This window comes from Vulpes vulpes, chromosome 1 (assembly GCF_048418805.1).
Source record: "Vulpes vulpes isolate BD-2025 chromosome 1, VulVul3, whole genome shotgun sequence".
NCBI classification, from domain to species: Eukaryota; Metazoa; Chordata; class Mammalia; order Carnivora; family Canidae; genus Vulpes; species Vulpes vulpes.
Window position 1 is genome coordinate 134,875,561 of NC_132780.1, and position 23,857 is coordinate 134,899,417.

Consider the following 23,857-nt stretch of genomic DNA (forward strand, 5'->3'; position numbering starts at 1 on the left):
ATTGTGCTTTTGATTTTTATTTCCTTGATGGCTAATGATGCCAAGCACATCTTTCCATGTGCTTATTGGCCTTCGGTCTATAGAGAGGTCTCTTTGAGTTTTCTGCCTATTTTTTACCTGGGATATTCGTCTTATTATTGAGTTGTAGGAATTCTTTATATAGTTTATATGCAAGTCCCTTCCCTTATCAGATACATAATTTTAAAATATTTTCTCTCATTCTGTGAATTTTTTCAATTTTTCTTTAGGATGTCTTCTGAACACAAGTCTTTAATTTTGGTGATATTCAATTTGTTTTGTTGCTGTGCTTTTTGGTGTTATATCTAAGAAACCACTGCCTAATCCAAAGTCACAAAGATTTATGTGGGGTTTTTTAAAGATTATTTATTAAGGAGCGTGCGCGCGCACACGTGTGCGCAAGAGAGAGAGAGAGAGGCAGAGACACAGGCAGAGGGAGAAGCAGGCTCCGTGCAGGGAGCCCGACATGAGACTCGATCCCGGGTCCCCAGGATCAGGCCCTGAGCTGAAGGCGGCGCTAAACCGCTGAGCCACCCGGGCTGCCCTACATGTTTTTTTTCTAAGAGTTATATAGTTTCAGTTCTATTTAAGCCTTTGATCCATCTTTAGTTGATATTTGTTATGTGGTGTGAGGTGGGTCCAACTTCATTCTTACACATGTGAACATCCAAGCGCTTTTCTTTGAAGGTGATTCTTCCTCCATTCAGTTTTTTCGTTGCCTTTATCCAAAATCAATGGACTTTAAATGTGAATGTTTATTTCTGGATTTTCAATCCTGTCCCACTGATCTGTATGTCTACCTTATGCCAGTACCACACCATCTTTTTTTTTTTTCCAAATATTATTTATTTGGGAGACAGTATGAACGAGAGAGAGCACAAGTGAGGTGAGGGGCAGAGGGAGAAGCAGACTCCGTGCTGAGCAGAGAGCCTGATGCAGGGCTTGATCCCAGGACCCCAAGGTCATGATCTGAGCTGAAGGCACAAGCTTAACCAAACAAGCCACCCAGGTGCCCTTAGTGCCACACATACCATCTTGATTACCATAGCTATGTAATTAAGTTTTGAAATTGTGAAGTGTGAGTCCTCCAATTTTGTTCTTTTTTTTTTTTAATTAAGATTTTATTTATTTGAGAGAGAGGGAGAAGCTGACACCCTGCTGAGCAGACAGCCTAACTGGGGGGTTGGGGGAGCTCCATCCCAGGACCCTGAGATCTCAACCTGAGCTGAAGGCAGATGCTTATCTGATGGTGCCACCCAGGTGTCCTGGTTCTTCTTTTTTCAAGATTGGTTAGGCTATTTTGGATCCCCTGAATTCCCATTTGGATTTTACTGTCAGCTTGTCAAATTTCTGCAAAGCTGGCTGAGATTTTGATAGGGATTGCATAATCTTCCATATAAATCTTCCAATCCATGAACATGGCTTGTCTTTCCATTTATTTGTTTACTTTTGTTTAGCAATGTTTGTAGTTTTCAAAGTGTAAACTATGATTTTTAAAAAATTTGTCCATATTTTATTCTTTTTTATGCTGTTATGTGAAATTGCTTTATTACTTTCATTCTCACTTTGTGCAATTGTGAGTGTAAAGAAATATGATTATGTATCAATTTTATATCTTGTACCCTTGCAGAATTCATTTATTAGTTATAAAAGTATTTTTAGTGGATTCTTTAGAATTTTTTTTCCTAAAGATTTTATTTGTTCATGAGAGACAGAGAGAGAGAGAGAGGCAGAGACACAGGCAGAGGGAGAAGCAGGCTCCATGCAGGGAGCCTGATGTGGGACTCAATCCTGGGTCTCCGGGATCACACCCAGGGCTGAAGGTGGCGCTAAACCACTGAGCCACCCGGATTGCCCTTTAGGATTTATTTTTTATTTTTTTCCTTTAGGATTTTTTAAAAATATTTTTTTTGAGAGAGAGAGCCAGGGAGCACACAGGCAGCAGGGAGGGACAGAAGGAGAGGGAGAAGCAGACACCATGCTGAGTGCAGAACGTGACACAGGGCTCTGATCCCAAGACTCTAGAATCATGACCCGAACTGAAGGCAGACACTTAACCAACTGAGCCACACAGGTGCCCCAGGATTTTCTAAATCCAAGATCCTGTCATCTGTAGAGATAGTTTTACTTCTTCCTTTCTAACCCAGATAAGTTTATTTTCTTGCCTGATTGCCCTGGATGGACCCTCTAGTACAATGCTGAGTCATGGCAAGAGGAGACACACTTGTCTTGCTCCTGAGCTTAGGGGGAAAATATCAGGTTTTTTATCAGTCAGTCTAACATTAATTACTTAATGTTAGGGTTTTCATAGATGCCATTTATCAGGGTGGGCAAGTTATATTCTTAGGTTTTTGTCATAAGGGGTGTTGGATTTTGTCAAATACTTTTTCTGTGTCTATTGAGATGGTCATATGCTTTTCTTTCATACTCTATGTATAGAGGGTGTTACATTATTTTTCAGATGACCTAGCTTGTATTCCTGAGCGCAGGGGTCCTTCCCTTCTTGGGCTTGTTTTCTCAAGCTAGCCCCAGGTACTATGAGGTAGTCAAGGGAGGTAGCCTCTGAGCAGAACAGGCCTATGTAAGGCCAAACCCAACTTTCCTTGTTTGGGGATAGGCTCTACCTGCCTCCTACAAAAGCAAAAGTATCTGTGGCCAGCCCTCAGGAAACCTGTCACATGAGAGAACCCATCCAAGACCAGAAGCAGGGACTTCTTTGGAAGTTCATTGCTGGGGAAATAACAGAAAACAAGACATGGTGTCCCACAGTAGTCAGGCAAGGCTGTGACAAATGGGCAGGGAGGGGATGTGTCAGCACAGCCCCTGAAGATAGGATGGCACATTCAGGGGAAGGGTGGCTGGCACTCAGAGGCTTCAAGGACCAGAGTGGGGAGCACTCTACTCCAGCACTATGCCACGTGGCTCCCAGGCATCTGGGGACTAGCAAAGCAAAAGGGCTAGAGTAGGACCCAGCATAGGCCACTACTGCCAACTCAGGCTGCACCAGAGGACCCCAAAAGGCAGATCAGAGGACTTCACAGCTTTGTCCCATTAGAACTGAGTTTTCCAGGAGGAATGGATGGACATTAATCCCCACAAGGACATTCCCACTCCTGTCAGCCCTCTTTTTGCTGACAGCTCAGCTCCCCTCCCCAATCTAACCCCATCTCCTTTCTCAGTGAAAGACCCTGTCACTCTAGTTTTCAGGACTGATGGGAAGACCAGGAGCTCCAACATGTAGGTGAGACCTCAGCCCTCAAACACAGAAGGGTCCAGCAAACAAAGGGAGTATTAGTATTTAACATGCACAAGACCCGCATCTGAACACTGAACTGAAAAACAGTAGCGGTAAAAACCTGTACTTTGCTCAACTAAAAACAGAACACCAAAGGGATTTTCTTGCCTTTCTGGGTGTGGAAGACAGCTTGGGAAGCGAGTCCAGACCAAGGTCAAGTCCCCAGGCCCTACTTGGGGGCAGCACTGGCTCTCCTCAGGGTGACTGCCACACCCAGCCTCAGCCCATTCTTTACCAGAGGCAGCCGCTCCAAATGTCTGAGAGGAAGGCTGTCAGAGGGACGGGCTCTTCAGAGCCAGCTCGGGTTCCAGAGCGCCCTCAATCTGAAAAAAATACAATTTGAGAGTGGAGTGATAGGAAGAAAGGTCGCCCCACTACAGTGGTCAGTGCTATGGGGGGAAGCCACACTGGGCTGAAGAAAGGTCACATGCCATGAAGCAGGAATGCCTCTGAAGGGCCTCCCTTAAGGAATGGTGCCAGCCAGGCCTGGCCTGCTCACCTTGCCATGTGCCTTCCCTTCCCTGCCACGTCAGTAGTCTTAAGTGAGGATGGCACCCCCGGAAGCCTCAACCAATGGACACTTAGAGGACGCCCACACAGGCACGCTCCTGCATTCTGGGGGCCAAGGATATATAAAGTAAATAGCCCTCAAGTCAATTGTATGAGGCCACCGGGGAAAGCCAGTTCTGCCAAAGCACCAGGCCTTCCCTCAGGGTGATCCAGCTCACATCTGCGAGAAGTAGGACCAAAGTCGCCAGAGTCCACCTCTCCAAAACCACTCCCCTAGAAAAAGGGCAGACACAAGGCCCCTAGAACACTTGAGGAACTCGGATGGGTCCCAACTGGTATTCAAACCCCACCAGACAGAAACCTGTGGTCCCTATCTGGTAAATTCTGCTGGTTTACAAACCAGCAGGAGCTAATTAAGGGAGATCTCTATACTTGAGCTGGGCCCACGTCTACCCGATGCTGTAACCAAGCAACCATTATATGGGATAACTCTTGGCAAAACAGGAGAACGTCATTGGCAAACGGTGCTGCGTTGACCGGGGTGTGGGTGGAACACTTTCTGAAGCCAGGAGGGACTTTATAGGCACTGCCTTCCCAGTCATAGGCCTCCGCACAAGCTGCTGCTTTGTGAACTGGCATCTTGACTTCGTCTAGTTCAGGAAATCATCCACCGGCCTCCCCCCAGTGCTGATCCACACCAAGGCCCAGCACTTCTCATCCTCAGGCTAAGCTGCTCCTAGCTCCTTCTCACACCAACACAGAGGGCTAAGGAGGACTCTGCGGAGAGCCGCTAAGTTCATAAAAATAACAGACTCCCCACAAAACTCCAAATCACCACCAATACATTTATTTGAGGGAGGAAAGGTCAAATTTGATCAGGAACTTTTAAACGGCATGATACGAGACACTGGCCTGCCTAATTTCTGGGTGTTGACCACTGCACAGTAACCAGATCCTGCACGTAAGGCATCACCATTAAACAGACGAGCATTTGCTGAGGGAGACACATTCTGAGCAGTCACGCGATTTCTCACTCAGAAGATGCTGCCTTTGTATCAGGAAAGTAGTGTTGAGAAACACGAAGGCAGAACCCAGCAGGAGCTTCCTAGCACAGGCCTGGATGCGATGGCGGCCTTGTGAAAGGGGACTGTGCCCTATTTACAAAGCAGGAGAGCAATACTCCCAGCCCAGCTGCAGGGGGAGGGCTGGGGTTGACGGGGGAGATGAGCAGGGGGTGGGACCTGACCCCACGAGCCTCTTCCCATTCTACGTGGGCCTCCATTCACCATTCTCTGGCCCCTTGCACAAGACATACTGGGCAAATCTGTGAAGGAAGGGGATTCTATCCCAATTCCCTAGCTCTACCCCCACCTTCCCCAGGCCTACCAGGCAACCAACCCATGGGGTGCAGCCTCACCCCCACCCAACCCCCACTTCTCGACAGACACACGGCAAATATGGAAACCAAAACCCAGCTGGCTGGAGCACATCTAGGTGTTGCTGGGTTGGACTCATCTGACAGGTGCCTGAGATGACTGGGCTCCACCCACGGTGGCCAGGCTGAGACACTGTTTTTTCAGGTGATTCAGGTTACTCCAAGGCAAAGCATGATCCTGATGACACCCGGCGGAAAAGCAAGCTGGAGCCTCGGAAAAGCTGGCCCTGGATTGGAAGGAACAATCAGATCAGTGAAAGGGGAGGCTGTGCTTTCATCCTGCTCCAGAGCAGCATGAGACAAAGGAAGGTCCAGCAGCTCAGAGATCCCACAGGCGGGGTATGTAGGGGAGGCCGTAGGCTTGCAATCCTAGAGGGCAAGATCAGAATGTGCTCTGTACTGAAGCACAAGAGTGGGTGGCCTTATCTCACAGGGTGTCCGGTGTCACTGGGGGTACTCGGTAGGAAATCCCCAAAGAGGAGATTCATTGCCCTTCTGGCTTCAGAGATTCCTTTGACTCCTTAACGCCCGTGGGATGTGATGCACATAGACCTGTCTGGAAACACTGGGAAGAACTGAGTCTGACTCTTACCCCTTGCTTCCCTGCCATCCGTCTTCTTCTCAACCCTGAGGCCTGTCGCTGTGCTGGTTCCTTCCCAGATCACCGCCCCATTTTACTTCAAGGCAAACCAAGGCTAGGTGAAGCAAGGATCTGCTCTGGGCCAGACACCTGGATCCCTGACCTCTGTGCCTAAGAGCTCCAGCCAAACAGGAAGGTGCTTGGGCAGAGAACATGAAATCCCAAGAAAGACTGGCACCCTCGTCATGTGGCCCCACTCGAGCCTCAGGTTCTCCTAGGCACTAGGGATGTCTTGAAGAAGGGAGGTGTTAGCCTCGGACCCAGTGGCTGCTCCCTAGAAGTGCTCTCGGCCCCTATGTTTTCAGCCACATTACTCAAGGGCTAAGATCTTGAGCTTTACCACCCACCCCATGGGCTCCCTTACCGCCCTTCTAAGAATCTTTAAGAGTTGAAGGAGAAAAGTAGACTGTGTCTACGGTAAAACCTGTAAGTACATTCAGATCTAGTAACTTCACATCCTTTCAAAAGGAAAGTGAAAATTTAATGAAAATGCTTTATACCAAGAGTCTATATTCTTTATCCTCTCTACCAACAATATTGGTTCCTATGACAATCCCTCATTCTTCCATGCAATGTAAAGCCGACACCATTTCACCTGATTGGTCTGGGGGAAGAACCGGGGGGGGGGGGGGGGGGGACCTCCTCTGTTGGGAGCTTGCTTACCTGCACGCTCAGGTATTTCCAGCAATGGATCCAAGACTTGAACACTGGGGAGTATGGAGGGAGCCCGGCCTGCAGCCTGCCCAGGGAGGACAACACATTAGACCCACTGAATGACGGGAGATGGACTAGCCAAGAAAAAGGAGATCTCAAGGAATGGTGTGGAGCTGCCACCACCCACATCCTGAATCACAGGTTCAGCCCAGAGTGGAGGGGTGAAAGAGGATGTTAAGCTACCTGGTGGGCAGTGGGGGGTGGCAAGCCTACACACAGCCCAGGGAGGAGAAAGCAGAGCACTGGACAGGCTGAGCTGGACCCCCGCCCCCCACAGCCCTGGCAGGGTGCCTGAGGGAGGGGTGCACACTTACCCACAGTTGTTCACAGCCATGAGGTCACCAACCAGCAGGAAGGGGTAGGTCAGCATGCTCACTGCAATCTGAAACCCAGGGAGACCTGAGTGGCAGTGACCCCACTGCCACCACCAGTCCCGACTCCAGCTCAAGGAGCGAGGGTATCCTGTGCCCATACCCTACACCCAGGCCTGCCTCCAGCCACCACTAGAGCCACCACTAAGTCCCACCCAGGCCCACAGGGCAGTAAAAAGGGCAGCTGGTGGAGCTGCTGGCTTGACTTACCCCCATTACAAATTTGGTATAGCTCCGGATGGCCAGGGCCTGGCTGAACTGGAGACAGAAAGGAAGACCAGTTTGCTACAGGTACCTCGGGCTGCCCTTCAGATAAGTGCCCTTGCCCCATGCTGCCTGGCCTGTGGCCCCCAAGCCCCACCCTGCACCCTGGTCTCATACACCCTCTTGACTTGGCTCCTTGCACATTGCTGTATATACTGTGTTCCCTTTTAGGGCCTGCCGGTGGCTTCTGTGGCCCTGGAGTCAGAGCCAAGAGAAGCCCCGGGAGGCGGAAGTGAGGTAAGCAGACTGAGAAGACTTCCAAGACCCAGCCAGGATGGTGAGGAGCAGAGGTACAGACAGCCTAAGTGGGACCACTGGCCGCCCACTGTGAACCCCACCAAGCTGTTGAGTTCCCAGGGTCTGGCCCGTGTCTGCCTTGATCAGTATCCAAGGCTTGGGACACAGTCAAGGCTAAGTGCTCACTGAATGAAAAGACAGACGCCCGCCTTCCCAAACACCCCAGACATGGAATCCTGGTCCTGCAGCAAAGGGCAAGGGGAAACTCGAAATTTCCTGCCACTCCCTACCTTACCAAACTCTCACTCCCTTTGGACCCCCAACATTTGAACTCTACTTTGCCCAGAAAACAGTCCCCGACTAGGAAGGGGTAGGGAGGACTACCCGTGGCATGGCCATATCACCAGCTGGAGGCCCTGTAACCTTGGATGAAGGCTTGTTCTGTCACGGGTAGCCTCATCTTAGCCTTTAAGCCACACGCAGAAGAGTACTCGAAACCCCTTTCCATAAAGCTGGAGAAAGCCAATCTGCTGTGGGACACCCCACCCCCACTAAACTACCCCCAGTACTCCAGCCTTGTTCTGTACATGACATTAGCAGCTCCCCTGTCCACCAGGCCCCGAGAAACCCACGGCAGGGCCATGGGTTTGCGCTCCTGTATGTTTGAGTGTGAGCTGGTCTCCAAGGAACTACTTGAATTTGCTTGGGTAGGACTCACCTACCCAAATCAAACGGCCAGACCCCATTTCCCCCTGAGAGATTCTCAGTTGGGGTGAGACATTCTTCACCACAGACACATGCCCAGACATATACTCCCCAGGAGCTGCCATTCTGGGCCTCAGACACAGACCTATAAACCCCCAGACCACCCCATGAGGGGACTGTGACAGACAGGCCCTCAGCCCACCTATCCTTTCAGAAGGACCAATGCCTCCTCACACCTGACTCAGCCTGCTGAGGTCTGTACAGACCAGGCTGTGTAGACCACTGCTAACAAAACAGCCAGGTGCGCCTGCATCGTACACTTCCTAGGTGACCTAAAAAGCCTCAAGGCAGGCGAAACGCCCTTGGCCTGGCACAGGCCTAGTCCCAACCCTGTTGGGAAAGGGAAAGACCTAGTCCCAACCCTGTTGATTCCTAGCCAAGTGCCTCTGGAGAGCCTTTTTATCTCAGGGTTTCAACTTCTTTACCGGTAAAATGGGACATTACACCTGTACTGTTTCCTTCACAACTGGGGTGCTATTGGGATCAAGTGTCATAGTGTTCACAAAAGGGTTCTGAAAAGCATAAAATGCTAAGCAAAAGTTAAAGGGTTATTAGCTAGTCTGTGCCCTGATTTCCTGATTCATAGTTGGGCTACTGCCTTGGATAAGCTGGCATCTGTTTTATTTCTAGTTTGCCCAAGGACGGGCTTTCCATGAGCTCCTCCAGGTCTGGTTACGGATCTTGAATCTTTCCTCTCTCCCGAGCCCAATCTCCCCAGAGGCAAAGCTGACCCCAGGACAAGAGGTCCTCATAGGGGGTGCCTGGGTGGCTCAGTCAGTTAAGCGTCTGACTCTTGATTTCAGCTTCAGATCATGATCTCGGGGTCCTGGGAATCAAGCCCTATTGGGCTTCATGCTCAGCAAGGAGTCTGTTTAGGACTCATTCTCCCTCTGCCCCCTCCTCCCCGCTGTGCTTGCTCACCCTCTCCCTCTAAAATAAATTAGTAAATTTTGGGGGGAATGAAAAAGGTCCTCCTAGACTACTCCCCAGAGACCCTCTCTAGTCCTCAGGGCCTTGTGCTAAGGATCCCAGGGTCCTGAGTCTGCCCCAGACCCTGGGTATCAACAGTACATGGAAAGATTGACAAGTCCTTGTTCCAACCAACCTGGGAACCTGGATTCTGGTCGTTTCCCAGCCCCCCTGGGGTGTCACTCACGCTGTCATCCACCAGGTAGGCATTGATGAAGTGGGCCAGCAGGTTACAGCCCCACAAGAAAACCACATCGCCCAGGAGATGAGGGATTAAGCCGCTAAAAAACAAGGTGAGCAAAGATGAGCAGGGGAGGGAGGGGACCATTTCTTGGAGGCTCCATGCCCAGGAAGGAGGCAGGGATGTTCCAAGCTCAAAACTTCAGCATATCCTAAGTACAGTCTCAGGAAGAAAGCCTACAGGGGCCCACATGGGCCCACAGCTAACCACACCAGGAAGAAGGTGTTCTTTTCTCCATGGCTGTCACAACCCGCATGAGGCCACAATTGGTTTACGGTCTCACAAGTGGTTTCAAACTACAGAGGCCACGCCTCAAAATGTGAATGTTGCTCAATCTGGGATCTTTCAAATGTAGATTATGAAACAGGGCCTACACATTTATAGTTTTCTCCTGGTCTCTTTACCTAATCAACTCTCACAAGACACTCTGCTCGATGCATCTGTTGTCTTTACCCCTAGAATGTTCGATTAAAGACATTCCATACAAGCTTTTGCAAGGAGGGCTGTTAAAGGGATGGCCTTCCAAAGAAACAGCCCTACAAACTGCTATGGAAGATCCCTAAAATACACTAAGGGCAAAAAGCCAGGCTGAGATCAATAGGACCCATGTGCTATTATTTTTGTTTTTAATGTGTTTATGTGCTTGTTTAGATACAGAGCAACTTGGAAAACTCTCCAGGAGAAGGATGCCTACCTCTTGGGAAGGGTGGCAGAGAGTTTAGAATCTTTAAAAATCTTATTTTCAAAATATTGGAGGAGGTCAAAAGAATATATGCAACACATGTACGTGATAAGGGATATGAAGAAACTGAAGTTTCGTGAATGCAATCTCCAATCTTGACTCCTCCACCTGTGCTCAGACTAACCATTCCACATGCTTTGGTGCTTTCTCTGTGTTGGAACACGTACTAGTATCACCCAGTCTGCAAATAAGCGAAGAACAACAGAACCTGACAGGTAAGTGTGTTCTGTTTCAGAATCTCTTCATATGCTGGAAGAGGACTCTGTAAAATGAGCATGGAAACTGTCAGCCGTGGTGACATGTAGTTTTATGTCTGATGTACTAGTCATGTGAGCAAATATTTATTCACACATATATTTACACATATACATACACGTATATGTGAATATATGAGTGTGAGAGTATATGTGTGTGTGTGTGTCTATATTAATCAAGCTTTGTCAATCTTGGCACTACTGTCACTTAGGGCTGGATAATTCCTCCTTGTGGGGGGCTGACCTCTGCATTGCAGGATGCCTAGCAGCACCCCTGGCCTCTACCCTCTAGATGCCAATTGTGACAAGCAAAAGATGTCTCCAGATATTTCAAGTGTCCCTTGGGGGCAAAATTCACATCCTGGTGAGAACCATGTATTACATATGCACATACACACATCCACCTGCACGGCCATTTCTCGGTTGCAGGAGATCCTAAATAAAAACTCCTGACCAACTGTAAAACCACAGTGAATTAACAGAGAACCACATTATCTAGTATGTTCCATACATAACAGCATGTCTGTTACTGCCAAGACCTTAAGGCAAAACAAAAGACATCTGTTGGGCTTGGCTTTGGGGTCTGCTTGTGGTTTGTTCTGACTAGACGCAGTTTTTTGGTATAAACTTTCTGTTTTATAGGTAAATGTAAGGCGGGTGTGAGACGCCAAGGGTGGCAGGGGTCTGTGGTTCTCAGGAGGCCATGGGGGCCCAACAGAGTCAGATCTTTTAGGAGAAGCCAGAGATGTGGATTGCTATGTGAAATACCCAAAATGTTACACAGAGTGCCCTGGGCCCAGGCCCACTCCCACTCCCAGGGCCAATGGGAGGAGCCAGTTGGTCCAGTTCCCTGTGTTCTGGACAAACAGTACCATTTCTGCATGAGCCGTGATCTGCAAAGGGCTGAGCAGCTTTGGTCCCCATGATCCGTGGCTCACACATGCCATGGAGCTCTACGGAGCCGGAATGCAGCTCGCAGGAGGGACAGAGCCCCATGATTAGTCTGAGCCTGGCGGCTACGGCCTAAGAGGTCAAGAATGTGTATGTTAGTAGAGCCATGCCAAGTGGCCAGCGAGGGGGTATGTAAACTCACGTACACAAAGAATCCCAGCAGCCCCTCCTCTTTGAAAATCTTCCCAATGGAGCTCAGCACGCCACTGTGAAGAAGGGAAGACAGGGCTATGAGGTGACCCCGTCACCCTGGAGAAGTCCGCCCCCTGGTGTGGAGGAGAGCCCACCGTCCCTGCTCGTCCCTGCTCGTCTCTGCTCGTGGCTAGTCCTGGCTGGGACGGGGAGGGGAGATTCTGTTACCAGGCAGAAGCCAAGTGCAGAAGATTAGAGGGCACCTGTCTGGGGGTAAGGGGTGTTTACACAGTTCATGGAGACAGAAAACCCACTCATCCCAGGACAGAAGCCCAGCGGTTCCCTACTGCTGCTATCTGGGGATCTGGAATTTGGGAATTAGCCTGCCAGTCCAGGCTACTGCAAAGGCAATGGGTCTTTCTCCTACCTGGCCCGAGGGCTTATCTCTGAAGCAGCCTTCCCACAGAGAAGCCTGCATTCCTGACAGCATGGGGGGTGCCGCCAAGAGGGGAACCTCCTGCCCAGAGGGCAGAGAAGGAACACAGGATCCTGCAGCAGGAGGCCCTGGAACCAGACCCCACGGATACAGCCTGGGAAAAGCACCTGGCCCTCCCCAGGAGAAGCTCAGAGATCAAAGGACAGGCTGGGGTCTTAGGTATGAAATGCAAAGGAGGCTCAAGAGCAATGTCTGGGACTTGTGGCTAGTGATGCGATGAAGTGGCCTGTCCTACACGGAAGCCCTTCAAAGCCTAGGCGACAGAGGAAGCTTAGAAGAAATATGGAGATGGAGGGAACCAAAGCCCTGGCTAGCGCTCCTCCCAAGGCACCCAGCCCTGCCAGGCCCCACAGCCCTTTCTGGAACAGTGACTTGGCCCACTGGGGCCAAGTCTCCTGGTCCTATCAACTTCATGTTTCAGTTTGGGAGAATGGGTCAATTTCCCATTAGTGAACCCAAAATGAGGCTGTGGCAGCAGAGATGCCTGGAGCAGTGGTCCCACAGGACAGCTGCAGAAAACGATAGAAGCCAGGAGGTTAGAGCCCAAGGAAAGGTCACAGAGACTGTCCTCCTGCCACGTGCTTCTAGGATCCGCCTCCTGTCCTGTATTGAGCTTTGCTGGGACAGGGAGGGCATAGGTGCCACAGGGAAGGGTTGTGTCCCCATAGCTATGCCCCGTAGCACCCAGCTCAGTGCTGGGCACAGCAGATGCTGGGTATTTGGTAAACAACTGAAGGGACGGGCTCACACCCACAGGGTGGACAACCTCTTAGCAAAAAATGAAAGGAGCTACCAGCCACTTCTATGACAGCTGGAGAAATGGTTTGGGCCTGACTAGGGGGCTCAGTATGGAACCTAGCTCAGTCCCAAATGGCACAATCCGAGCCAACTCCACTCCCACGCACCCCCTCTGCAGGGCTGCCAGCATTATCCAGGACAGCCCTGGACACGAAATGGACACGACTATGGCAGCCATTACCAAATTCCTCTGAAGTTAAGCACATTAGGGACAAGGGACAGCAACTGACTCCAGCACGGCCTGTCCTGGCAGACTCTGACTGGTGACAGGGCCACTCCTGCCAGTCCTAGAAGAATTACCCACCTGTATTTGGCCTCCCGTCCCACAAATTGGACCATGCAGCGCATTGAGATGACTGAGGAAAAAGAAACACACAAGGGTAACATGGTGGCCAAAGCCCATGGCCCCCAGCTGTGGGGTGCCCAGGGCAGTGGCCACTGCACATGGCCTGTGTCAGAACGCAGGAGGGGAGAAGGGCCTCGGGGAGTCCCCATTGCACCCCGTGACCACAGAGGCCCAGTCCTTCTGCCTGGGAAGGGCCCCAGCTCCCTCCGGACAGGACTCCTCACCAATCTGTCCTCAATGTGGTTTCAGTGGAACACTCCACTTCCCAGTGATCCACCACCACCCAGCTACCATTCACAAGGGGTTATCCCACATCTGAGGTCTTCAATGAGGTGGCTCACCATGCAGGGGGTGGGCCAGCATGCGGGACACACACTGCATCATCATCTCGTAAGAGGTCTGGAAGAGAGCAGAGGGTGGGGACTTGGCCTGGCCTCTCTCTGGAACTGGCACGCAAGGGGAACCACAAGCTCTGATGGGGGAATACTGGGATCCTGCACCCTCCAGTGGACTCGGCCTACTTTGGATCACCCCTCGTTACCCATCCTCCATTCCTATCATCCAGGAGTGCTGCTGAGTCTTGGACTAAGCCCCGTGACAGCTGAGAGGCTTTCTGCTATTCCTTGCAGTGCCGGTGCCAGGGCTCCTTCCACGTCCCACCCTGCCCATGCACACACGAGGAGCCAAGTCTGTGTCTCTTCAGTGACCTGCCTGACTCAGTGGTAAAAAATAATCAGCTCCTCTCCTAGGGCCTCTCCCGACTCCAGATACCCACCTCCTTCACTACTTTCTTCAGAGAAGTCTTCATGTCATCCTTGTTGGACACCTGCTCGATCTCATCCGGAGGGAAAACCTGAGATACAAAAAAACAAAGGAGTGGGGTGCCTGGCTGGCTCTGTCGGTACAGCATGCGATTCTTCTCAGGGTGGAGAGTTCAAGCCCCACATTGGGGTAAAGCTTAATTAAAAACAAAGAAAACAAAGGAGGGCCAAGACCAAATTACAGCTATGCCTCTTAAACGTAACTCTTAAGGGGCTGGGACAGCTGAAACCAGCTCCTGTTTTCCCTGAAGCTGGGTCCACCCCGGATAGCCCCAGGGCTGGAGTTCGGTGTGGCAGGGGGAGCCCCTGCTTGGTGTCACACCCGACACCTGGTGTCACACAGTGGGCAAGCAGCAGCAGGTCTACAGGGCAGGGCCCTTCCCAATCAAGGAGATGTAGTGTCAGACTCCCAGGGCTCAGAGCCTGGCTACAGTGCTGGGGTGTAGACTGGGAAAGCAGAGATGGACCAGTGTACATTGCTGCTCCTGGGGCTAGCAGGGAGCTTGGGGAAACCTCAGGCAACTGCTCCTGGCTTCACCCCAGGCTCACCTTCTTCATACTGCCCCGGGTCACAGTGGAGAGGGCGTTGGACATCAGTCGGGGGCTCAGGCCTCGGAACAGCCCTATCTTCCCATCCACCTGCACTATGTACTTGGCTGTAACAAAGCAGAGGTGGCCATGTCATACCCAGCCCAGACACACCCACCCTGGGCACATTCACACCCAGGCCAGCTGCAGCCTGTCCCTCGGTGCAGGCAGACTTCAGTCACAGAAGGGGACAGCTATCTATTCAAAACTCCAGACGTAATCAGGCTCCAGCCCGAAAATCTTCTCTAACCCATTTCTTTTTATAAAGCCTTCAAAATGTATTTTTGACCAACAAATTCACACATTTTAGCTTTGGAAAAAGTATCTGGCAAGCTCAGCTAGTCTTTCAACTCAGCAACTTCAGTGCTACAACCCAAAAACCAATTCTGTTGTTTATAAGAAATGTTTAAAAAAAAAAAAAGAAATTTTTTTTAAAGATTATTTATTTATTTATCAGAGAGATAGAGAGAGAAAGAGGCAGAGACACAGGCAGAGGGAGAAGCAGGCTCCACGCAGGGAGCCTGATGTGGGACTCGATCCGGGGTCTCCAGGATCATGCCCTGGGCTAAAGGTGGCTCTAAACCGCTAAGTCACTGGGGGTGCCCAAGAAATGTTTTTCCTTGTGGCGCCTGGCCAGCTTGGTCAGAGAAGCATTCAGCGCTTGATTTCGGGGTTGTGTGTTCAAGCCCCATGTTGGGTGTACAGATTACTTTTAAAAAAGTTTTCTTGGAGTAGGAAGAAAAAGAAAAAGGCAGAGAGTGCCTACAAGCAATGATGAAGTATGCAACCTAAGGGAGGAAAAAAGGGAAAGGAAGAAAGGCTCAGGACTGTCCTCTGAGCACACCATGGAGAGCACTGTCCTCATCCTGTCCCTGTGCTGCACCGGGGCCCCCACCTGGAATCCACTAGCATTTATGAATCAGACACGAGGTGGGGGGATAGGCGAGGCAGTCGACATAACTAGTGGAGAAGTAACCAGAATTGGCACCAAGGAACTATTCTACAGAAAAAACTGAAGCAGTCAGGGAAGCTAGACCCTACCTGTGTGAGTCAGTGTTTTTTCCTTTTTCTTTTGTTTTGTATTAATTTTATTTTTTAATATTTATCTATTTGACATGGAGTGGGAGTGAAAAAGAACACAAGCAGACAGGGAGAGGGAGAAGCAGCTCCCCAATGCGGGGACTGATCCCAGGACTCAGGATCTGAGTTGAAGGCAGACACTTAACTGACTGAGCCACCCACAGTTGCCCCCCACCCCTTTTTTTAAAGATTTATTTATTTGAGGGATCCCTGGGTGGCGCAGCGGTTTGGCGCCTGCCTTTGGCCCAGGGTGCGATCCTGGAGACCCAGGATCGAATCCCACATCGGGCTCCCGATGCCTGTGTCTCTGCCTCTCTCTCTCTCTCTCTCTCTGTGACTATCATAAATAAATTTTTAAAAAAATTAAAAAAAAAAAGATTTATTTATTTGAAAGAGCAAGAGAGAGTGAGCATGTGTGTGAGCAGGGGGAGGGCAGAAGGAAAGAATCTCAAGCAGACTTCTCGATGAGCACAGAGCCTGCTGCAGAGCTTGATCTCAGGACACTGAGATTATGACTTGAGCCAAAATCAAGAGCTGGAAGCTCAACCAACTGAGTCACCCAGGTACCCTGATAGTTGGTACTTTTTCATTAGGGTCTTTAAAAGGATACTTAATGTTTCATTTCTTTTCTTAAAGATTTTTGTTTTATTGAGAAAGAGAGAGAGAGAGAGAGAGAGCGCGCGCATGTCTGTTGGGAGCGGTGAGCAGAGGGAGGGGGACAAGCAGACTTCCCCAGCAGAGCACAAAGCCCAACATGGGGCTGATCCCAGGACCCTGAGATCATGACCCAAGCCAAAGCCAAGAGTCGGACGCTTAGCGGACTAAGCCACCCAGGTGCCTCTAAAGATTTTTAAGTAACCTCTACACCCAAGATGGGGCTCAAGATCAAGAGTCACATGCTCTACTGACTGAGACAGCCAGGTTCTCCAATGTTCCATTATTTTATTTTATTTTATTTTATTTATTTATTTTAAAGATTTTATTTATTTATTCATGAAAGACAGGGGGGGCGGGCAGACACACAGGTAGAGGGAGAAGCAGGCTCCATGCAGGGAGCCCGATGCAGGACTCGATCTTGGGACTCCAGGATCATACCCTGGGCCGAAGGCAGAGGCCAAACTGCTGAGCCACCCAGGGATCCCCTTTTTTAATATAAACTTTCAAACTAAGCTCAAAAGGTGATATATTCTTATAAACACTTTATATATTTCTCTATATCTAGAAGCTAGCAGAACTTTCTCTCAGACACTGGACTCCCCCTTCCAGACCCGATTTCAGCTCCTTAGCACCACGCAGTGGCAGGAACCAGCAAAAATGTCTTTCCACTGCAACATGTCTGCCAACCCAGCAAATTCAATGCTACTGTTAGAAGAGGCTTGACTGGGGCCGGGGAGCACATGTTATCCACCTATTTGGCTTTCTGAGATGGGGGTGGGGCTGGAAAGAGAGAGAGAGGAGGGGACAGGACACTGGGTGACGTGGCTGGGTGCCAGGCTTCACAGAGTGAACAGGCAGAAGGAAGGTTTATTTTGGGGGAGGGGAGCTCTAGCCAGCAACGAGAGGCAGGCAGGATAAAGCCTCAGTGTGATCGAGTGAGTCACTTAGCCTCTTTCTATCCAATTTGCCCACCAGTAAAAAAGGAGTAAAGACCCCTATTTCTTCTCAACTAGAGACGATTTATGAATAAGTGAGAACAGAGAAATTAACGCAAAAATGTCTACAGGGGTGTAAGTGGGCCCAAAGAGTCCCATGGCCAGCCAGGGCCTGTCATTCCATGGTTTCTCTGCAGTCCCTGGAAAATTCTCCAGGAAGTTCATTCTGTTGCGCCCAACAATGCCGTGACGGCTGTGGCATTTTTGATCATGGTCTGGAGAGAAGTAGACATCATCCAGACAGTAGACAGACAGCTGAGCCCCTCGCTCACGCGAGAGCAGGCAGGGTTATCCAAAACCGCCCAATGGCCATCTGTTTACAGCATCTGGACTAAATATTATATACGCAGGGTGAGCAGAAGCACCTCAGAACTCCGTTCATCATCTTTGCAAGAGGCAAGATGCAGCTTAAGACCCTCCACCTTGAGTCCTTTTGGGAATGACTGCGTGATGCGAGTAGAGGCAGTCTGGGTTCTCACCTGGGGTCCCTCATGAGGCTAGAAAACGCAGAGAAGCCACAGCGGGGCCCTGGCAGCCCACCACCCCAGCTTCCCATGACCCCAGTGTTAGCTTTGTGTACCGGCTTCACTGTGCAATGGTCAGGGCGCCTGCCTACGACTATGACTTCCCCCTTCCCTTCACTGACAGTTTCTAAATAAAACCAAGTATGAACACGTTTCCCCACAAAATGACATGTTTTGCCTGGCCTCAGACGACTCAACATCACAGCGGCAAAAATGGAAAAGAAACTCAGGATATCAGATTCTGCCAAGAGCGTGCGGAATAAAAAAAAAAAAAAAAAAGTGATAGGAGGCAAAGCCCCCGGTTATTCAGCAGAAAGATTTTCAGAGAACATTCTAGACTGACCAAATAGGTATGAAGAGCACACAGGGAGGAAGCCTGAGGCAATCAGCCCGGCAGTGAAGGTGGAGAGCTAGGGCACATGTCAAGAAGTTCAGTGAGGGTGCCCTGGGAGGGAGATCCTGATAGTGGGCTAGAGAGGCCTTAGCTAGCTGGCACCCGGGGGGCCCGGGGACGAGCAGTGAGGGGCAGCCAGGTGGGCAAGGTGGCATCGGGCGCTGTGCCTGTGGCGGGCTTCTGGGGAAAGACCACCCTCCCCACTAGCCAGCAGAGCTGCAGGAGGAGCTGGGGGTACCTGCGAGAAGGACCTGCACGCAGAAGCTGCACAACCGTGCAGACGAGGAGCACGGGCCAGAGGAGGGAAGCGGCCTGCCCGAGCTCTTCAGCTGGCCAGGGTATGCCAGAGGTGAAGCGCCATGCACCGCATGGTGTGCTCTGCACCCCGTGCAAGGAGATGCCCAAGCAGGGCCCACCACCTGGAGAATGCAGGGGAAGGAGCCGGAAGGACAAGAACCCAGGAAGTCCCCAAAAAAGGCCTCCTGCTGGAGAAGAGGGAAGCAGAAAAACTGGTAACGGGACCAGGCTGCTCAGAAAGCAAAAGGATCCCTGGATCCCCACTTCCAGGCACGACTTGGGGCAGCAGGGATGACAGGGCCCAGTGTCCCAGGGTGGCCCCTGGGGCTGCCTGGGCTGGCAGCTGGCAGCTGCGGGCAGTGGAGCTGGACCCTAGCTGTATTGTTCACCTGCTCCCGTCCTGGCTGCTTCCACACCCTCTGCCCTGCCAGTTCCGACTCTGGGGGCCACACTGCCCAGCCTGTTCCCCCTGGGGCCAGCTGGGCCTGCTCCCTGTTTTTGTCCGTGTGGGCTCTCCTGCCTGGGAAGCAGACTCACCATAGGTGAAGAAGCTCGGCAGATAGAGGACCTTCCTCCCCAGCACATTGGTCCCAATGGTGGGGGGCATCGGCTCATGACCCACCTTCAGAATCAACAAACACAAAAGGAAGGTCAGATGTTACTGCGAATCCAGTCCCCTGCCGCTCATGCCCCCAGGTCCTGCCTCTTCTCCCACAAATTCCAATGCCGTTCTTGGTGGTGTCCTCAGCAAAACACACCAGAAACATCATCGGCGTCCAGAACCATCAGCAATGTGTAAGCTCCTGACAAAGGGAAATGTCTAGCCCCAGATCCCACCCTGTCCCCCAACATTTGCACTTTCAAGTTCCAGACATTTCCAGTGCAGAGATCCCCCACTGTTACGTACTTCGAACCCTGCACTCACCGTGGAATAAATCTTAGTTAATTCCCACCTCTGAGCTAAAACTTCAGTCTGATCTCAATCCCCAATGTGCCAACACCAAAACACACCACCCCCACATCTCAGGCCAGAACTTCAGAGAGCGCAGCTCCAAGTGACCCACCCCAGATGCACCTGACACTCAAGTTCCTTACTGTACCCTCGGCAGATGCCAACAAACCTGTCCCTTTCGCTCCCAGACAGAGCAAACTGTTACCTCCAATCCTGGCTGCTCCTCAAACAATTCCTCCTCTGTGTTCTAATCTTGATCACTTCATATCCCTGAGACAGAATCACCCCCTCATTTCCATAGGGCTATCATAATTCTTACTGTAGAATGGTTATAATTATGGTACCCCTTAAATCTATAGAGGAGGGAGGACACAGCCACTCACACCCCTAGGAGGGGGGTGTCTCTCCTGAGGGGTGAGGCCATTTATTATGCTGCCAGCTGATGAGGAGAGAGACTCTGCTGCCAGGCAGGAAGCAAGGTATCTAGGAGATCAGCACTTAAGTGGGGTGCGAGAAGTCCCCTTCCCTGGCAGAGGGCCAGGACACAAGCCCTATCTCTCACAGGAGGCCAACCAAGCCCCCAGACCAGAGCAGCTCCCTTTGGATGCAGGAGGGAGCAGAAATGGTAGGGTTGGGAAGCTCTGCCTTAAAAACTGGACTATGTATGCTTCTGGTGTTTTCCTGGTCCAATTCCCTCTCTTCTTTGCTTGAGTCAAGTGTTTTTGAAAGTTCTGAAGGTTGTGCATTGTGGATGTGGTTCTGAGCTACATGACAGATCACTGACTATAAATTAAGAAATCCCCTCCACGATGGCCACTTTCTTTAAAAAAAAAAAAAAAAAAATCCTAGCCCAGGGGAGTTGAAGGAAAGGGATGAGCCAGCTGACCCTAGCAATCAGCCCTCCCCTTCTAGACCTTTCCCCTTCTCGGATAAATGCTCCAAGGTTCTGACTTAAGTTTTGATCTTGTCCCCTTCTATAGGTGGTATTCCCTTTTATAGACCTTCAACTCTGAGTCTGAGCTGCTGTTCTGTTGCTGTCCCACTCAGTCTAGTTAATTTGGGAGTCCTAATGGTTCCATCTGCACCTTTAAATCTGCTATGTCCCTTCCTCCCAGGGCCCCCAATCCGTTGAGTCTTTTTTTTTTTTTTTAAAGATTTTATTTATTTATTCATGAGAGACACAGAGAGAAAGAGGCAGAGACACAGGCAGAGGCAGAAGCAGGCTCCATGCTGGGAGCCGGACGTGGGACTCCATCCCAGGACCCCGGGATCACCACCTGAGCCGAAGACAGACACTCAACCACTCAGCCACTCAGGCACCCCAAGTCTATTTTTTCTTAACTTCCACCTGGGTTTATCAAAGGCACACATCTCAGCCCCATTCCCCTCCTCCTCAAATTTCCATGACTTATGCCCAAGTCACATGCACCCTATTTCCCCCCCCAAATGTGTTAACCTAGTCCTGACCACAACCAGAGCTATGGCTCTGCATCAAGCACTGGCAGGGCCAGTTTATCACCCTCAAAATTCCAACTCCTGCAACCTGACTTGGATGAACCCTAATCTGAGGCCCCGTGAGCTAGCCAACCCCCAAATCTGCCCTGCCAATCCTGCCACCTGCCCGCACACACTGGGAGCTGCCTTTTTGCAAACTGTTGCTGATTCCTAAACTGTATTAGGATTTTGCCCTAAAACAAGCTACCCTGAGCACCAGCTAGATTCAGACCAGACCAACTACCTCACCCAGTTCTTTCTACCCTTCGGCCTCCCTCGTTCCCAGTCCCCTCTTCAAGCCACACATTTTTCAACTCTCTTCTCGAACCCATATGCCAAATCCACTGTGAAGCCATTTCGTTCATGTGAACGAGCACTCCCTACCCTGCCAATTCCTTGTGTACTCCAGCATCCTCTACCCCACAGACCTTCCTACCTGCCACTCTAAAAACTCAGCCCTCACTCAATCTCACTCCCTCAGACGAAAAACTTAGCTCCCGGTACCCTTACTTCTCAGGTAACATCAGTTCCAAAGCCCCCCACTTTCTCTCCCAAACCTATAATCTCTACTGCCAAAACTTCAATCCTAATTCCCTCCGTAAAACAGCCCTCGCTCAAATGCCAGTCTCAATCTTCCCCCACCAGCCGTTTTCAAATATCAGTCCCCATCAGATGCTAGTCAGGCACCTGATGTCCCGGACAGGATCTCCTCATTCCTTGTCCTATTCACAGTCACACCTGCCCCATTCCTCAGACCCCAGATTTCAACAGCTCCCATTCCAACTGTGTATCACACTCTCCGACCAGTTGCAAAGACGGCAAACCTGGCACCCACTTGCCTCCACTCAAATCTCAAATTCTGGTTGGTCTCCATGTCAGTGTTCACCCCTTAGATTAATTACCCTTCTAACTGGAAGATTCTAGGCGAACTCCTCAGTTATCAGTGCAGGCCTGGGCCACCCCCATCTAAACCGAGCGGTCTCAGTCTTGTCCACCTAATTCCAAATGCATTCCTTCCACTTGGCCTCCCTCCAGCTCAATCTCGCCCTTTTTCAAGCAGCCCACTTCATCTGCAAGGCCTTGCTGGCCACAACCACGGGCCAAGGGCCCCTACTGGCTCCATTCCAGAGTCATCCCGACCTTGGCCTCAGTTTCTGCCAGACTCGACCGATCCTGCCACCGTGTGTCCCAACCGCCCCTTCTGCCCAATTCCAACACTCCATAACCCGTCCCCCCGCAAACAAGGACTGCGAGTGCCATCTCCCGACCCTCCAACTGCGACTTTCATTTTCTCTTCCAAATGCGTCATCCCTTTCCCCCTAAAAGCCTCCTCCTCCTCCTCGGTCCCCTCTCCAGGCAAATCTCCACCACACCCCTCCCCCACTGCGTCGCCCTATCTGTTCCCCTCCCTCAAAACGCGTCACCCCGTTCCCTCCTCCCACCAAACCTGTCGTCGCCATCAAACCCGGAGCCCCCATCTCCAGCGAGCCCGTAGCTCTCCCCCGCTAAATCCCTCGCCTCCGCCCTCTCCCACCAAATTCCCTCGCCAATACATCCACCGCCCCCGCCCGGGCCTTGATGCCCTTTCCTCCCTCCTAAATTTTGGGCCCCGGCCTCCAGTCCTTTGTCCCCATCTCTGTCAAACCCAGACCTCTCGCTCCCCTCTCCCCTAAATACGCGCTCTCCACGGAATACTCCGCCTCGGCCCCCAGCCCTCCCCCCCCCTCCCCCATTCCGCGGCGTCCCGACTCGCCGCCAAACGCTGCCCCTTCCCTCCTACTCCAAGCTCGTCGCCGCCCTTCCTTCATCCTCCAAGCCCCCCCGGGCCCTCGGCCCCTCCCCTGCACCCACCCCACCCCTTGTTCCTTCCACCCTCTCCCAAACCTGTCGCTTCGACCCCCTGGCCGCCGTCACCCCAAGCCCCTCAACGCTCCCTTCGTCTCCCACTCCGCCAGCCCCCCAGACCTGCCGCCCTCGCCCCTCTCCCCAACTCCGTCGCCACGGCCTCCCTGCCCCCATCCTCCCCCAGGTCCCGGCCTGCCACCTGCACAGCAGCCCCCGCCTGCCCGCAGCGCCCCCGGCCCCCCACCTGGATAAGCAGCTTCACGTAGAGCAGCGGGTGGCTGAGCGCCGTGACGCCCGCGCCCAGCGCCACGAACAGGGCCTCGGTGGTCGGGGCGTTGTCCCCGGAGCCCAGGCCCCCGGACGCGCCGTCCATCCTGCGGGCGGAGGGCTGCGCCGCAGGCCGAGGGTGGCGCGGGTGCGCACGGTGCGCGGGCGGCGGATCGCGAGCCCGAGCCTCGACCCCGGCCGCCGCTCCGCCGCGAGCTCCCGCTCCTGCTCCGGCTCCCGCCATCCCCGCGGCGCCGCCGCGAGCCCAGGGCGCCACTTCCGGGTCCGAGGCCCCCATGGCGCCGGGCGGCGAGGTCACTCCCCGTCACGTGACGGCAGGGCGCCCCGCCCCCAGCAGGCGTCGGGGGGCGGGGCCGGGCCGCACCACTGGCGGCCGCGGGGGGGCCGGGGCGTGCGGCGCGGCGGGTGGGACGCGCCGGACGTGGCCCTCGGGCGGGCTGGGGGCCTGGCCCAACCGTGGGCGGCGGGCGGGGGGCCGGTGGGCGCAGGCGGCGCGGGCCGCGGCTTCCCGGGGTGTGGAGGCTGCGGCCGGCGCGGGCGCTCCCCCGGCAACCCGCGCCCGCCCTCGGAAGGCGGCCCCGCCGGCCCGACGCCCCCGGTAGGGTCCGAGGCCCGCGCCTGCAAGCCCCCTCCCCGGCTTGGCGTTTTCTCGGCAGCTGCGGGCCCGCCCCTCTGCGGCCCCGCGCCAGGCCCTGCGGCCTGCGAGGCCTCCCCGCGGGCCCGAGCTGCTCCGCGGCCTCCGGG

The 23,857-nt window shown here is 52.4% G+C and overlaps 1 protein-coding gene across 2 annotated transcripts; it reads right to left on the bottom strand.

Annotated features, from left to right (window-relative positions):
* Positions 1 to 4,648: 4,648 nt before the first annotated feature.
* MTCH1 (mitochondrial carrier 1) lies at positions 4,649 to 23,578 on the bottom strand. 2 transcript variants are annotated; one of them, XM_072731438.1, is made up of 12 exons: positions 23,070 to 23,578; positions 19,072 to 19,156; positions 14,549 to 14,655; positions 13,954 to 14,031; positions 13,520 to 13,577; positions 13,137 to 13,188; positions 11,553 to 11,612; positions 9,406 to 9,499; positions 7,194 to 7,241; positions 6,927 to 6,994; positions 6,562 to 6,637; positions 4,649 to 5,485 (listed from the first exon to the last, which is right to left on the bottom strand). In XM_072731438.1, the coding sequence occupies exons 1-12, from the start codon at positions 23,388 to 23,390 to the stop codon at positions 5,414 to 5,416; spliced, it is 1,119 nt and encodes a 372-aa protein (XP_072587539.1). In that variant the 5' UTR covers positions 23,391 to 23,578; the 3' UTR covers positions 4,649 to 5,413. The 2 variants fall into 2 exon arrangements, with proteins under 2 accessions (XP_072587539.1, XP_072587528.1); XM_072731427.1 differs by having other exon boundaries at positions 9,355 to 9,499.
* Between the last annotated feature and the right edge of the window lie 279 nt (positions 23,579 to 23,857).